This window comes from Dendrobates tinctorius, unplaced genomic scaffold (genome assembly GCF_039654945.1).
Source record: "Dendrobates tinctorius isolate UK_male_01 unplaced genomic scaffold, ASM3965494v1 ptg000177l, whole genome shotgun sequence".
In the NCBI taxonomy this organism is placed as follows: Eukaryota; Metazoa; Chordata; class Amphibia; order Anura; family Dendrobatidae; genus Dendrobates; species Dendrobates tinctorius.
The window spans coordinates 20,272,166-20,287,904 of NW_027361844.1; the positions used below are offsets into that span (position 1 = coordinate 20,272,166).

Below are 15,739 nucleotides of genomic sequence, written 5' to 3' on the forward strand. Positions count from 1 at the left end.
AGAATGGTGGATTCTCACGAATCTGAGTTTCTTGTGTCTCAGTTGCTGAAAATTCATGCAACATGGTGCATGATCAGCTGCCATTTTGATGATTTGTAGATGGCTGGAAAAATGAGTGTAAAATAAAATACTCACTTTACTTTCACCTGTCCACCACCACAGTCCTATGTCAAGTTCTCACACCAGTTACATTAAAAAGACCATCCTCCTCCAGCTCATCCGGCATCTGCACTCAGCACCAGGACTTCCAGCAGTGCCTAGGCCTCGGGCGATGCAGGTCGCAATGTCACATGCCTTCTCAGTACTAGAGTGAAGGTGCTGGATATTTTTTATGTATACACATATACATAAGTCATGGTTGTATGTATTGGAACCCTTGAAATAATTCCAGAAAATTAAATATTTCTTTAAATATTTATTGCACTTACACATGTTTTGTTATTTATATGTTTATATCCTTTGCGTGTTTTGGAAAAACAGAAAAAGCCAGAGATTAAAAGGCAAATTGGATATAGTTTCACACAAAACCCCAAACATGGTACGGACAAATCTGTTGGCCCCCTCACCTTAATATTTGGTTGCCAATTCTTTGGAATAAATATCAGCAATCAATCGCTTCCTATAACCATCAACAAGCTTCTTACACCTCTCAACTGCAAGTTTTCACTACTCTTCTCTTGTTATCTGCTCCAGGTCTCTCATATTTGAAGGCGCCTTGTCAGCATATTTAAGATCTCTCCACAGATTTCCAATGGGATTTACACTGGGTGCAGAATTATTAGGCAAATGAGTATTTTGATCACATCATCCTTTTAATACATATCCTACTCCAAGCTGTATAGGCTTGAAAGCCACCTGCCAATTATGTAAATCGGGTGATTTGCATCTCTGTAATGAGGAGGGGTGTGGTCTAATTACATCAACACCCTATATAAGGTGTGCTTAATTATTAGGCAACTTCCTTTCCTTTGGCAAAATGGGTCCGAAGAAAGATTTGACGGACTCTGAAAAGTAAAAAATTGTGAGATGTCTTGCAGAGGGATGTAGCAGTCTTGAAATTGCCAAACTTTTGAAGCGTGATCACCGAACAATCAAGCGTTTCATGGCAAATATCCAACAGGGTCGCAAGAAGCGTGTTGATAAAAAAAAAGCTCATAATAACTGTCCATGAATTGAGGAAAATCAAGCGTGAAGCTGCCAAGATGCCATTTGCCACCTGCTTTGCCATATTTCAGAGCTGCAACGTTACTGGAGTATCAAAAAGCATAAGGTGTGCCATACTCAGGGACATGGCCAAGGTAAGGAAGGCTGAAAAACGACCACCTTTCAACAAGATACAAAAGATAAAACGTCAAGACTGGGCCAAGAAATATCTTAAGACTGATTTTTCCAAGGTTTTATGGACTGATGAAATGAGAGTGACTCTTGATTGGCCAGATGGATGGGCCCGAGGCTGGACCAGTAAAGGCCAGAGAGCTCCACTCCGACTCAGACGCCAGCAAGGTGGAGGTGGGGTACTGGTATGGGCTGGTATCATCAAAGATGAACTTGTGGGACCTTTTCAGGTTGAGGATGGAATGAAGCTCAACTCCCAGACCTACTGCCAGTTTCTGGAAGACACCTCCAAGCAGTGTTACAGGAAGAAGTCGGTATCGTTCAAGAAAAACATGATTTTCATGCAGGACAATGCTCCATCACATGCATCCAAATACTCCACAACGTGGCTGCCCAGTAAAGGTCTAAAAGAAGAAAAAATAATGACATGGCCCCCTTGTTCAACTGATCTGAACCCCATAGAGAACCTGTGGAAACTCATAAAATGTGAGATCTACAGGGAGGGAAAACAGTACACCTCTGGGAACAGTGTCAGTGAGGCTGTGGTGGCTGCGGCACGCAATGTTGATCGTAAACAGATCAAGCAACTGACAGAATCTATAGATGGAAGGCTTTTGAGTGTCATCGTAAAGAAAGGTGGCTATATTGGTCACTGATTTTTTTTTTTTTTGTTTTTGAATGTCAGAAATGTTTATTTCTAAATTTTGTGTTGCTCTATTGGTTTACCTGGTGAAAATAAACAAGTGAGATGAGTATATATTTGGTTTTTATTAAGTTGCCTAATAATTCTGCACTTTAATAGTTACCTGCACAAACAGATATCCTCCTAAGATAGCCAAATCTAAAAAAAAAAACACTCCAACTTCCAAAAATATTAAGCTTTGATATCTGAGTCTTTTGGGTTGATTGAGAACATAGTTGTTATTCAATAATAAAAAGAATCCTCTCAAATACAACTTGCCTAATAATTCTGCACACGGTGGCCAATTTAGAACTCTGCAGGCCTTTGTTTCCACTCATTTCTGGGTGCTGCTTGAATTCTTTTTGGGTCATTATCCTGCTGGAAGACCTAGGACGTAAACCCCGCTTTCTGACACTGGGCACTACATGGCGACCCAAAATCCTTTGGTAATCTTCAGATTTCATGATGCCTTGCACATAGTTCAGAGAGATTAGCTACAGTGCCATGGGCTGTAATTTTCTTGATTTATGTCGCACACCGTGGAAAAAGGAACATCAAGATCTCTGGAGATTGTTGATATTTTGAACAATTTTGGTTGGATATCAAGTCCTCAGACAGTTCTCTTCTCTTTCTGTTCTCCAAAACACAAGGCCAAGTCGACCTGTCATTGGCTACAGCAGAACAAAGTGAAGGCTCTGAAGTTCAGTTCATGCTAGACATCCCATGAATTTACAGGAACTGGAGGTTTTTTGCCAGGAAGAGTTGATAGCTTTTCCATCTGAGAAAATAAAGAACCTCATCCACAACTACCACAAAAGACTTCAAGCTGTCATTGATGTTAAAGGGGGCAATACACGGTATTAAGAAATGGGGTATGTAAATTTTGATCAGGGTCATTTGAATGTTTTTAGTTGTCATTATGATTTAAAAAGAGAAAACACAGTAGTTTGACAATAAATGGCTTCACCCAACCACTAACCATGAGAGGAGAAAAAGTTTTGGTGGCATCATTCATATTCTGTGAAAAAGGCCAAGAAAGCAAAAATTCTGCCGTGGTATGTAAACTTTTGAGCACAACTGTATAAATTTAAAATTTAAATTAGCTACCCCCTCGAGGTCCAGAGCTGGCTCCCCACCACTGCTCAGTTCTCAATGATTTGGCTCCAGCAGTAACGTAACTTCAATAGTGGGTATCACTGCTCTAGCCAATCGCTGAGCCCAACAGCACATTTGGACAACCTTGGTATATCCGCTGAGCTCAATGATTACCTGTAGCAGAGATTTGCTCTTTTGATGTTACGTCCCCACGGCAGGGAGCAGGCGCTGAACCCGGGGAGGGTGATACCTTTTGAGCTTATGTCAAATATTTGGCAGAGCTTGGGACCCACTTTCCTGAAAGTGGACAACCCCTTTAAAATCCCATGATGAATGTGACTTTAAAAAAAAACAAAAAAAAAACAAAACGTGTTTTTCCCCCAAAATAAACCTGAATAGTTGTATTCAATGCCGGTGCCAAAAAATATTTCCTAGATAAATCTCCCCTACTGCTTTATATATAGAAGCCCTTCCTATATACCCTATACATGACATTTGGCTCCAATTCCCAACTCTGGAACTGGCTCTAATTAACTGTAGTATCCAGCTCTGATTTCAGCACAACCCGTAATAGTATGGCGGGGTACAAGCCACTAGGCTCACTGAACTGTTGCCTCCTTAAACTAGTATTCTGCCTGAAGTAGAATTGTGTCCCTTTGATTCGCAGCCCATTACCTAGGAATCCGTGCTTTATCCCAAGTGTTGTGGCTAGTTTTGTTTGTTGTTGTTTTTTTATATACGTTTTTGTTTTATTTCTGCCCCATTTTATTCTAGTGTCCGCCTCCATATCCTGTTCCCCTTTATAGTCGGCCACTAACCTTGCAGCCCGGTAGTTGCTCCTTATAATTCCTGCATATTTGGATTTGCTAACATTGGTATATAACACATACTGCGATTCCTACCCGAGCTATTTCTGTGCTGCTAACTTTGGACTATTCCTCATTTGCTTTGGCTGTCGGCCTCCGATTCCTACTATCGTTTGTTTCCAGACCCTGGGGAACTATAGCCACTTCTCAGACATAACAGTTGATGTGGAGAGAGAGCGGGCGCAGCTGCTGAGACTGGGGAACTGATGTACCAAATCTCCGATCTGTGAATGATTAACTCTCTGTGTTCCTCAGGGAGGAAAGCCCTCTCACCGGGGCAGCTCCTATTACATTACTGGTTAATTTCCAAGAGGTGATTGAGACATATTGAAGAGCACGGCAGTCATCTAAGACTACTGGTGTGTGAGCCAGTTATAATCACAAGTGTGTACAGGGTTAATACTGTGGGTTTAGGCCTCATTCAGACGTCCAGTCTTCACATCCGTGTCATTTCCATTTTTTCACAGACAGGACACGTACGTATTATAAACTATGGGCTGCTCTCACGTCCCTGTTTCTCGCTGACAGTATGTCTACAAAAATCATCAGTCCAATCCATGTGCTGCCTGTTTTTAACATTGCAAAGGAGAAGCTTTGCAATTTTTATTTTTGTTGGGGGGGGGGGGGATATGAGAAAATTATAACACACGATAAAAACCTGACACACTGATGAGAATATGTACTTTTTTGTTATTTTGTCTGTTTTTCTTTTTCCCGCTTACGTGAAATAGCAGATGTCTGGATGAGTTCTTACAGCTATCGGAGTCACAGTCCAAAGAAAGCCTGGAGTTATAATCAGAGAGAGTTTTTAGGAGTTGTAAATTGGGCAGTTCTCTAGGGCCCGCTCAAGAGCAATTTAAGGGCGTAGCTTTTGTACTTTCACCACTAGAAACTAAAAGGGAATCTGTTAGCAAGTTTTTGCTATTTAATATAAGAGCAGCATAATGTAGTGGCAGAGACCTTGATTCCAGGGATGTGTCACTTACTCATCAGCTTGCTGAAATTTCACTACAATTCAGTGTTTTATCAGCAGTAGGCTATCGCTGCACGACTAGGCTTCCCTTGCAAGCAAGACCAGGTAATCTGTAACCCCGCCCCCATCACTTATTGGCTGCCTGCGGACAATATACAGTGCATACCGGAAGCTGCAAATTAGCAGTGTGGGTGGGGTTATACAGGGCTCAGCATTCTGGGCACTGCTGCATCAACAGCTGAGAAAACAGGGATTCTCTCAAAAGTGCACCAAGCAGCCCAGTAATTGATACATCACTGGAATCAGGGTCTCTGCCCCTACATCATGCTACTCTCAAATTCCATAGCAGAAACCTTCTATGGAAAGCCTGTAGACTAATTCCATTTAAGTATTAACCCCTTCACTCTTTAGGCATGATAGGGTGGTTATTTGGACACTGAATATCAGGTTTTTTTTTTTGGGGGGGTGGGGGTTTCCCCCCCCCACTCGTGTTGTTCTCCATGCTTAGTGTGACAAACACAGACACACAATGCAAAGACTGAGTCACCGTCTCCCCTTTTTATCTGGTTTCAGATGTGAGTTTTATATTTCCCATATCTGTCACTTGCCACAGGTGAGTTTGAAGGAGCATCGTATGCTTGAAAAACAGTTGTTTACCCTCATTTTTGGAAAACAATTTTGTATAGCCTATTTTTGAGGTTTTGTGTGAAATTATGCCCAATTTGCCTTTTTGCCTCTTTTTTTGTGTTCTTCTAAGGCTAGTTTCACATTAGCGTTTTTTTGCGCAGCGCATCGGGCGCATAAAAAACGCAAAGAAAAACGCAAAACAAACGCGCGTTTTTTTAACGTCATGCGCACGCTGATGTGTAAAAAAAACGCAGCGTTGTTTGCGTTTTACATGCGTTTTTTGCATGCGTTGGCGTTTTTTATGCGCATGCGTTTTTAAGTGTGACGTTTTTTCCATTGTCTAGAGAACATTCTAGACTTGTTTAACTCAAAAACGCATGCGCAAAAAAACGCAAGCGTGCGCAAGACCATGCGCACGCATGCGTTCCCATAGGCTCCAATGTGGTGTTTTTGCGCATTCCGTGCGCAAGCGTGCGCATGCGTTTTTTTGACGAGACAGGGCGGAACCAAAAATGCAACATGTTGCGTCTGGCGCGCCTGGCGCAAAAGACAAAAAAACGCATGCGCACGAAAACGCAAGTATGCGCAAGACCATGCGCACGTCATGTTAAGTATAGGTGCGCAGTGCGCATGCGCACGGGTGCGCACGATGCGCTGCGCACAAAAGCGCTAATGTGAAACCAGCCTAATACACACACAGGAAATTCAAGTGTATAACAAATCATATGTAATTGCAATAATTCTCTGGTAGAATTACTGTACTTAATTTTCTGGAAAAATTTCTAGTTGCCAACACTTTCGGCCATGAGTATATTTACAGTTCAACACAAAATTAACCTATATTATGAAACTCTAATTGGGTACCAAATAGGACAATTCGGTGTAGTTGGTCTTACCTTTTCCTACCTATACAGATACTCAGTACTTCTCACACATCCATTTGCCAAGTGTCTGAGGTGGTGGATGATTGCAGTTTCTAGATATCACCTGAATGTGACATGCATGATATTACAAAAGGAGGAAAACCTTAAAAATGAATATGTCCTATATGTAAACCTTTTTTTTGTGTTTGTAATAGGGAAGAAGAAATGTCTCGCTTTCAGGAACTGGTCAAAAACCCTTCTTACAAGATCAACCCTCTCTCTGCTGTGACCGAGCACCTTATAAAACGCATGAAGGCAGAGCAGGAGGATCCCAGCTAATCTCCGACATCGCTGCATTCTTGACCCAGACCTGAAGATGTCCGAGACTGAGTTTCTAAGTTATGAGCAATGTTATAGCTCGCACTGAAAGACAGCCGACGTTGAGCGAAACCTCTATTCAAGTGCACTGGAATCTTAGTCATGTGAATTGTGAAAAACATCTGGCCGTTTAACAAGTATTGCCTTATGCTAAATCTAGTAAATTATGTATGATATGAACTATGTCCGTGTGCTTTACATTTAGGAATTCAATCAAGGTGGAAATGAGTACGTTCAATGCTGTTTCCAACGATTGTTCTTGGTTTCAGTACAAAGTTGCCCTTTTGGCCAAAATGTAAGACATAATTGTATTGGATTTGTCTATTTCTATTATAAAATAAATCTGAAAACTTCACATTTCACTTCATGTTCATTTGGGATACAATCGAAACCAGATACATGCAAGAAATCGTGTCTTATACTGGAAACCGCTATGGCTCAGGTTACTCATTGTTTTATCCACTTTTCTGGTGTAAATTGCCCCTTTTTAGTGACGTTTTAGTATTTGTTCCTAGTTCTCTTTCTAGTGCGCAACATTTTTTGGGGGTCAAAGGGCCGCATGGTAATGAACCAATCCCAAGGACTGCAAAATAAATGAAAAAGGGGAAGTTAACAGAATAAATCACCAAAACCACCATCAGTACATGACTACATCATTAGAACAAAGTTTTGAGATTATGAGGACGATTTTGAGAGTTTCTGCTCCAAAAACTCAGTGTGAACACACCCTAACTTTCACTGAGTGTTTGGAACAGACAGGCTACGTTGATTGACTGTTTTTTCATGACACATTGTACCATATGGTAGTGGCAAATTTAGGTTGATATTTTTTGCTTTTCTTTAGAAAATTTCGGACTTTTGGTGAAAACTTTGCAATTTTCAAACATTCAATTTCTATGCCCTTACAGCTGTATCACACAATTCTTTGGGTGGGATGAATTGTGAAAGTTTTGGTCGTAATATGTGCGGTTTGCCCTTTTTCAGGCTCTTTCGCTCTCTGATGGGCTATGAGATGTCGTACTTAATGCACTGCAGCCTTTAAAGCTTTGGATAGAAAGAGAAGACAGATTTCTAGTTATTTCTAGTTGCGTTGGTGAGGAGCTACTATAATTATTGATACAGGTGACTTGTAATGTAGACTCGGGCCCATCGGACGGCAGCAGCATAGGTTTCTTGGTTCTGAAGATATGGAAACTCCTGGGATAGATTTGTGAGGCTGGCAGACTGAGAACGAGGTAAGCCACAGGAATGTGGTGAAGACACATGCACGGCAGTTTGACTCATCCTCAAAGACTGGATCCATCGAAGGACAACATCTGCAGGGACACAAAATATCATCAGTGAATGCAATCTAGAAAAAAAGATGGCAAAAAAATTGCAAAAAAAACCTACGTAGTACATTAGGTTGAATGCAAAATTATTCTACAAATTCTCAAAGATATTTTTGCATTTTTATGAAAATATCAAATTTTGTTGAAAATTTAGCAATTTTTAATTTTTGTGCTCTTAACCCCTTTACCCCCAAGGGTGCTTTGCATGTTAATCGCCAGGCCAATTTTTACAATTCTGACTATTGTCCCTTTATGAGGTAATAACTCTGAAACGCTTCCATAGATCCCGGTAATCCCAACCCTACCTTTAGCCCTAACCCTAACTTTAACCCCAACCCTAACTATAGCCCTAACCCTAATGGGAAAATCGAAATAAATACATTTATTTTATTATTTTCCCCTAACTAAGGGGGTGATATAGGGGTTTGATTTACTATTTATAGCAGGTTTTTATGTTTCACAGCTGTCACACGCTAAAAGATGGTTTTTATTGCAAAAATTAGTTTTTGCATCACCACATTTTGAGAGCTATAATTTTTCCATATTTTGACCCACAGAGTCATGTGAGGTCTTGTTTTTTTGCAGGACAAGTTGACGTTTTTATTGGTACCATTTTCAGGCACGTGACTTTTTTTTATCACTTTATATTCCGATTTTTGGGAGGCAGAATGAACAAAAACCAGCATTTCAAGAATTTCTTTTCGGGGGCGTTTATACCGTTCCGCGTGTGGTAAAATTGATAAAGCAGTTTTATTCTTCAGGTCAGTACGATGACAGCGATACCTCATTTACATAATTTTTTTATATTTTGGCGCTTTTATACAATAAAAACTATTTTATAGAAAAAATTATTTTTGCATTGCTTTATTCTGAGAGCTATATCTTGTTTATTTTTCCGGTGATAGAGCTATATGGTGGCTTGTTTTTTGCGGGACATTATGATGTTTTCAGTGGTACCACGTTTATTTATATCCGTCTTTTTGATCGTGTGCTATTCCACTTTTTGTTTAGCGGTATCATGATAAAGCATTGTTTTTTTGCCTTTTTATTTTTTTATGGTGTTCTCTAAAGAGGTTAACTAGTGGGACAGTTTTATAGATCGGGTCATTACGGACGTGGCAATACTAAATATGTGTACTTTTATTGTTTAGATTTTTTTATTTGAATATTGATTTAATGATTGAATAAATATTGATTTTTTTTTTTTTTTTTTTTTTTTTTTTTAAATATTTTTACAATTATTTAAAGAATTTTTTATTTCATTCTTACTTTTACACTGTGGGACACTCATTTTGTGCAGACTGATCGCTTATATGGCATGCAGATCTGCTTGCCATATAAGCTGTCAGCGCTGCAGGGATTTGTCACTATCCTCAGAGACTTCCGGAAATGCACTGCGCATGACAGGAAGTCTCTGTGCTCTGGTAACCCGGATGTCGTCATGATGACATCGGATTAAGATGGGAGCGATTGGGACCCCGTATCGTGCCGCGGGGTCTATGATCCAAAGGCAGAGGGGCTTGACAGCCCCTCTGGCTGCTCCCGGAATGCTGCTATCATGTTTGATTGCAGTGTTCCGGGGGTTAAAGTGCTCCTGGCACTTAGTGCCGGGTGTCAGCTGTGAGAATCAACTGACACCCGGCCGCGATCAGCCGCGCTTCCCCCGTGAGCATGGCTGATCGCGTATGACGTACTATCCCGTCCATGGGCATTAAGGCCCAGGGCACATGGACTGGATAGTACGTCATGTTGGAAAGGGGTTAAACCAGATGACTATATCACACAAAAGTTAATAAATTACCACACATCTACTTTACATCCGCACCATTTTTTTAAACATTTTCTCTTTATTAGGAAGTTAGAAGGGTTAAAAATTTATCAGCAACTTCTCATTTTTACAAAACCAATTTTTTAGGGACCACATCACAATTGAAGTGACTTTGAGGGGCCTTTAAAGGGTAACACAGAAGAAAATAGACCATACAGTTTGTTGTGCAATTTCTCCTGAGTATGCCGATATCCCACATGTAGTGGAAAACTACTGTTTGTGTGCTTGACAGGGACGGAGCGCCATTAGACTTTTGGAGTGCAAAATTGGTTGGAATCGATAGAGGACGCCATGTGTCGTTTTCAGAGCCCCTGGTCTGCATAAAAATGGAAAACCCCCACAATTGACCCCATTTTGGATACTACATCCCTCAATAAATGTATTTAGAGCTGTTGTAAGCACCTTGGATCCACAGATAAACAGAATTTTGTAACTTTGAGCCATGAAAATTTAAAAAAAAAAAAAAAAAATACCCTACACTTTCACAAGGGTAACAGTAGAAAATGAACCATACAATTTGTTGTGCAATGTTACCTGAGTGCACCGTTACCCCCATATGTGGCGTAAGATTACTGTGTGAGTGCACGGCAGGGCTCGGAAGGAAAGAAGCACCAGTTGAATTTCTGGAGCACAATTTTGGCTGGGATGCCATGTCACATTTGAAGAGCCCCTGACAGGCCAAAACAGCAGAAACACCCACAAGTGACCTCATTTTGGAAACTATACCTCTTGCGGAATTCATCTAGCAATGTAGTGTTTATTTTTAAGTCTCGGGCAATTCATACAGTGTGTATTTTGCAGTAAGACATTGAGATTGACCTAATGCTATTAATCAAACCTCTCCCCACCTCTGAATGGATGGAGTAATGTTGGCCATTGACACTATTGCTTGACATGCTTCAACCTCTCACCACCTCTGAATGGATGGAGTAATGTTGGCCATAGACACTTGCTTGACATGCTTCAACCTCCCACCACCTCTGAATGGATGGAGTAATGTTGGCCATTGACACTATTGCTTGACATGCTTCTGTCAGAGGGTTTGTAATTCAGCTGCACATTGTGAAAAATCTAATTCAAGTGCAGAAGACTTGAGATTATTTTTGTATGATCGTAGCACCACTTCTTTTGTAGAACCTATGTATAAATATGAAACGCTGTACACAATACCTGCAGATTTCCTAACTACATGTGATGATTGCCTACAGGCTGATAATTACAGCTTATACTAGGGTAGACCTAAAATGAGAAGGGTTTTTGTTGCTTGTAAATTTTTTCTCGTTATTTTTTCAAAACTAGTTATTGCAAAATTTTGCATACTTTTCTGATCTCATGCAGGGGCCAGCAATTTCTAGTTGAATTTGTAGAGGTTCTTTAAAAGTTTCAGGAACATTAATAATCTTTATTGTACTTTTTAAGAAGAGAATCGACACCTCCTTTGTGTCTATGCAGGTGTAACTCTAGTGCCAGCTATTGGAGGCAGCTACCCTATAGATCAGTGGTCCCCAATCTTTTGTACCTTAAGAGCCATATTCAACTTTAGGAGATAGTTGCAAGTCGCATCCAGTGCCCCCCATTGCCAGCATAGTGAGTGACAAAGTTTAGCCACAGAGCACACCAAGACCATGTACCCCTATCCATTATAGGTGGTATGCATAGATCCAAGGATTCTCACTTTAACCCTATTTGGTATTCTTGCATCAAGCACACTCACAACACTGTTGCATCAACCTTCATCACCCCTCTAAATGGTATCCAGTTTGCAATTTCCCCCCCCCCCCCTCTGTCTTCTGTGCAGGGGTACTTACAAAGGCCCCTATCTAGAGACCTGCTCTTCAAACCATCTTGCTAGAGCTGGTGCTAATACATTAAACTGGCAGACAGCTACGAGACACAAATCATGGACCCGTGAGGACCAAGTACCAAGCCACAGGTTGGGGACCTCTGCCATAACTCAATGGCAAGATATTTGAACAAGCTTGATAACACATTGTTATTATACATAACCAAGGTCTTCTCCAATGAGAAAGAGGCTTACCTGCTGGCAACTGTTACGGAGTCCGACTTAATGACAGAGTAGCTACCTCCCAGTTGATGGCACTCCAGGAACTGTATTTCTTCCTCCTAGAGTGGGGCTAATTTAAATATTTTTTTCCCAGGGTATATTGAGCTATAATTTTCTCCACACCTTCTGGTGGTCTCTGAGAATCTCACCAAGTCCTTAGTAATGGAAGGCAGTGAAGTATCATGTTACGGTCTGGAGACATGTTGTGAGATGGGAAGTGGCAGGCTGCTGATTGATCAGGGCTCTCCAGCTCTTCACCTGGAGGAACATTTTAGAACAATGAGGGTAATATACTAATTATAAATAATAAAATAAAATTCAGCACCCCTCTAGAAATGTGGATGGCAAACCATCCGGTAAAAGAACCAAATACCAATGAGTATGGTGGAAGATGATACTGACAGAGTACCAAGTGGAAATAATATATACAACAACACGTGAAAAATAGATAAAAACACCTTTAATAATATAAATGGGTGTACACTTAGATAAACAATAATGGTAAAAAATAATAATAAAAAGGCATCCCAGATACATGCATAATAATGGATTATAATATCCTATAACATAGGGTAAAATGTATACCTATGAGGCACAGGCTCAAGAAGGAAAAAAGTATTAATGAAACCTTAATCAAGCCCCCAAAGTGAAATGTGTATACAGTACACCATATAATAATAAATAAAAATAGTGTAAACACAGTGTACAAAAAAATAAAAAATAATAATGATTACAAAAGCAATAATACCGACAATAAGTGAAATAGAAAGTGTAATGAAAAAAATTGGTGCAGTGACCAAAGAGGAGACACCACAAAAGTGTTATACAATGTGAGAAGGGGAAAAAAGTAATGGGAGCTGAAATTAAATAATACCTAAGGAGCCGAAGGATAATGCCTGGGGATGCCCGGGGACAGAAGGATCCAACTTGTCCAATTTTCAGAATGGCAATCCTTTAGTCTTCTAAGAGATAAGTCACCGCTACAGAGTCTGCCAGAGACACTCTAATTGAGAGACCAGTAGCGCTGGGCCAGCTGAGCACTCCTGTGTATGGGAAAGATGGCTGTCGGAGCTGTAGTTTGGCCAACAGCTATCTAAAGGAAATTGCAGGGCTTTACTGTTGCTGCATGGAAAACTCTGAGGAGTGGTTATTAGCTGCTAGCAAACCTTTACGGGAAATCATATTTGCTTTTTTTTTTTTTTGTTTCCTATGGCACTGCCGGTCTCCGTGCGTTGGACTTTTGACATGGTTGAGCTGACTAGTTCTACATTTTTTTTCCTATTTGCTGTGATACACCACCACTTTTTTTTCCATAAGAGTTATTTATTTTTTTTTTTTCTGTTGGGGGGTAGGAGAGCGGGTGTGCATATTGCTACAACCATAATTCCCCAGTAGGAGATTGCCAGCGGTCCCCCCCACACATGTGCCTTCATAAATAACTAATTACATCCACAGTCACACATTTTCTTTCTTTTCTTTTTATGACAAAAAGTCATTGTTCACATAATTATTTTATGTTCTGTTTAATTACAAATACCAGGTACTGTAAGATTCGATCGGACTGAATGGCGTTGCATGAGCTCGCTGCCATCATTATCTCCGTGGTGCCTCAAATCCCTCGGTAAATAATTAACATGTAATTGCCACTTATAAGACTCATGATGAATAATCCATTCTGTGACAAATCCCAATGACTGTGTTGTAATAGAGTTTTGGGTTAATTTATTACAGCTGTTCGGTGATCCACTGAAGCAAGGTCCTTTCCATTTATATGTTTTACTTATTCTTTTATTTTTCTTATTACCCCATGTGTTATTCTTTCTCTCCTTTTTTCTCCTTGGTGCCATGAAACACTATATCAAGTAAACATTCTGACCCAAATTAAAAGTAGCTGTACTGTATAGGCGACCAGGCTATGAAACGCTCCACTGGGCTTTGACTTATTTAGTTAGTTAATAAATGCTGTATAATAAGGAGCAGATGCTGAATAGACCCGGAAAATAGAGCAGAGTTAAAGGAAAATAGCTGGGGAAGAAAGAAGGTGCTGGATTGTCTGAAACGGACCGAAATTCCTTCCTGATCTGTTCAACAAATCATGAGCAATTAGGAAACATTTGGGCGACTTCTCGGTAACGGTGATATGGGAAAGATATTCTCTCAGAGGTGTCTTTAGGAGTCATACATTATGGCACAAGTTCTGGTAGTGATGGGTAATCATTTAGTTTAGTGCATGGTTAGCCAACATGTATAGTGAGTTATAACCAAAGCGGATTTCTGGAATATTAATTTTTTTTCAACCCTGTGCACATCTTGAAAAACAATAATGAAAGTTAGATGTTCCCAACCTCAACATAAACACAATATGAAGATGTAATTTTACCAAAGCCTTAAATATCTGTTAGATACTCCACGGCAGTAATTTGGGATGCTTGGGATTGGCATGACGATAGGTAGGCTAGTGTTGGTAAAATAAATACCTGTACCTTTCGACATGGTGGACATCTTACATGATTTGTTCATATAATCAGATGCATTAGCAACTGAAGATGGGAGAAGGGCGTATGAAGGTCTGGGTTATGTGCCCAGTTTGCGCAGTAATTACCAAATTTTTCAGATTCTAAGGCACACTGTTTTCCTCCAAAATTTTGGAGGAAAGTGGGGGGTGCGTCTTATATTCTGGATGTACATTATATGTCCCCTGTCGTTGTGGATGAGTGGGAGCAAAAGCGGAGAATCTGCGTCTCACAGGAGGCAGGAGCCGGCTGCTGCTGCTAACACTGTGCTCGCTGTTAAAAGAAAATGAACATTCACTGCTCCCCACACCATAGTCCCGCCCACCTCTATGACTGAAGCCAATACTGAGAAATGGGAGGGGCTATGGGTGTGGAGAGTAGTGAATATGCATTCTGTTTAATAACAGGCCGCTATTAAAGAGAATGAGTATTCACTGCTCCCGACGCCCATGGGAGTGGAGAGCAGTGAATATTAATTCTCTTCAACGTGATGGCTCTGTGGTTACGGCTCATAGTGTGCCCGGTATTAAAGAAAATGAACATTCACTGCTCTCAACGCCCATAATCTCGGGCATGGAGCACAATGAGTATTCTGGCAGCTGACCTAAGCGTGTAAGGACACATGGCAGTGACATAATGCACCCTGAAATCAGCTGCTGGCATCAGAACAGGACCAGAGGGAAGGTAAGTAGAATTGTTTTTTTGGGGGGTGGGGGGGGTGCAGTGTGATGGGGACCATGTATATCCGGATGGGGAAGAAAGGGTCATGCATACTAGGATGAAGATGATGAACATGTATTCTAGGATGGGGATGAAGGGGCCATGTATTCTAGGATGGGAATGAGGGACCATGTACAGTGCCTTGTGAAAGTATTTGGCCCCCTGGAACTTTTCAACCTTTTGCCACATATGCTTCAAACATAAAGATAACAAATGTAGAGTTTTGGTGAAGAATCAACAACAAGTGGGACACAGTTGTGAAGTTGAACGATATTTCTTGGTTATTTCAAATTTTTGTGGAAATTCAAAAACTGAAAAGTGGGGCGTGCAATATTATTCGGCCCCTTTAACTTAATACTTTCTGCGCCACCTTTTGCTGCGATTACAGCTGCAGTCGCTTGGGGTATGTCTCTATCAGTTTTGTACATTGAGAGACTGAAATTCTTGCCCATTCTTCCCTGGC

The 15,739-nt window shown here is 40.6% G+C and overlaps 1 protein-coding gene and 1 long non-coding RNA gene across 2 annotated transcripts in view; one reads left to right on the forward strand and one right to left on the reverse strand.

Annotated features, from left to right (window-relative positions):
* SLX9 (SLX9 ribosome biogenesis factor) overlaps nucleotides 1-7,174 on the forward strand; it is a 155,049-nt gene extending 147,875 nt beyond the window's left edge. The window contains exon 6 of the mRNA XM_073551576.1: nucleotides 6,657-7,174. Within this exon, the coding sequence (XP_073407677.1) occupies nucleotides 6,657-6,780 (124 nt within the window). The 3' untranslated portion in view covers nucleotides 6,781-7,174. The remainder of the gene's footprint in view (nucleotides 1-6,656) is intronic.
* Nucleotides 396-15,739, reverse strand: part of LOC141054293 (uncharacterized) — a 150,007-nt gene continuing 134,663 nt past the window's right edge. The window contains exons 2-3 of the long non-coding RNA XR_012221393.1: nucleotides 12,017-12,301; nucleotides 396-8,135 (exon numbers count right to left, since the gene is read on the reverse strand). This is a non-coding gene — a long non-coding RNA (uncharacterized lncRNA). The remainder of the gene's footprint in view (nucleotides 8,136-12,016; nucleotides 12,302-15,739) is intronic.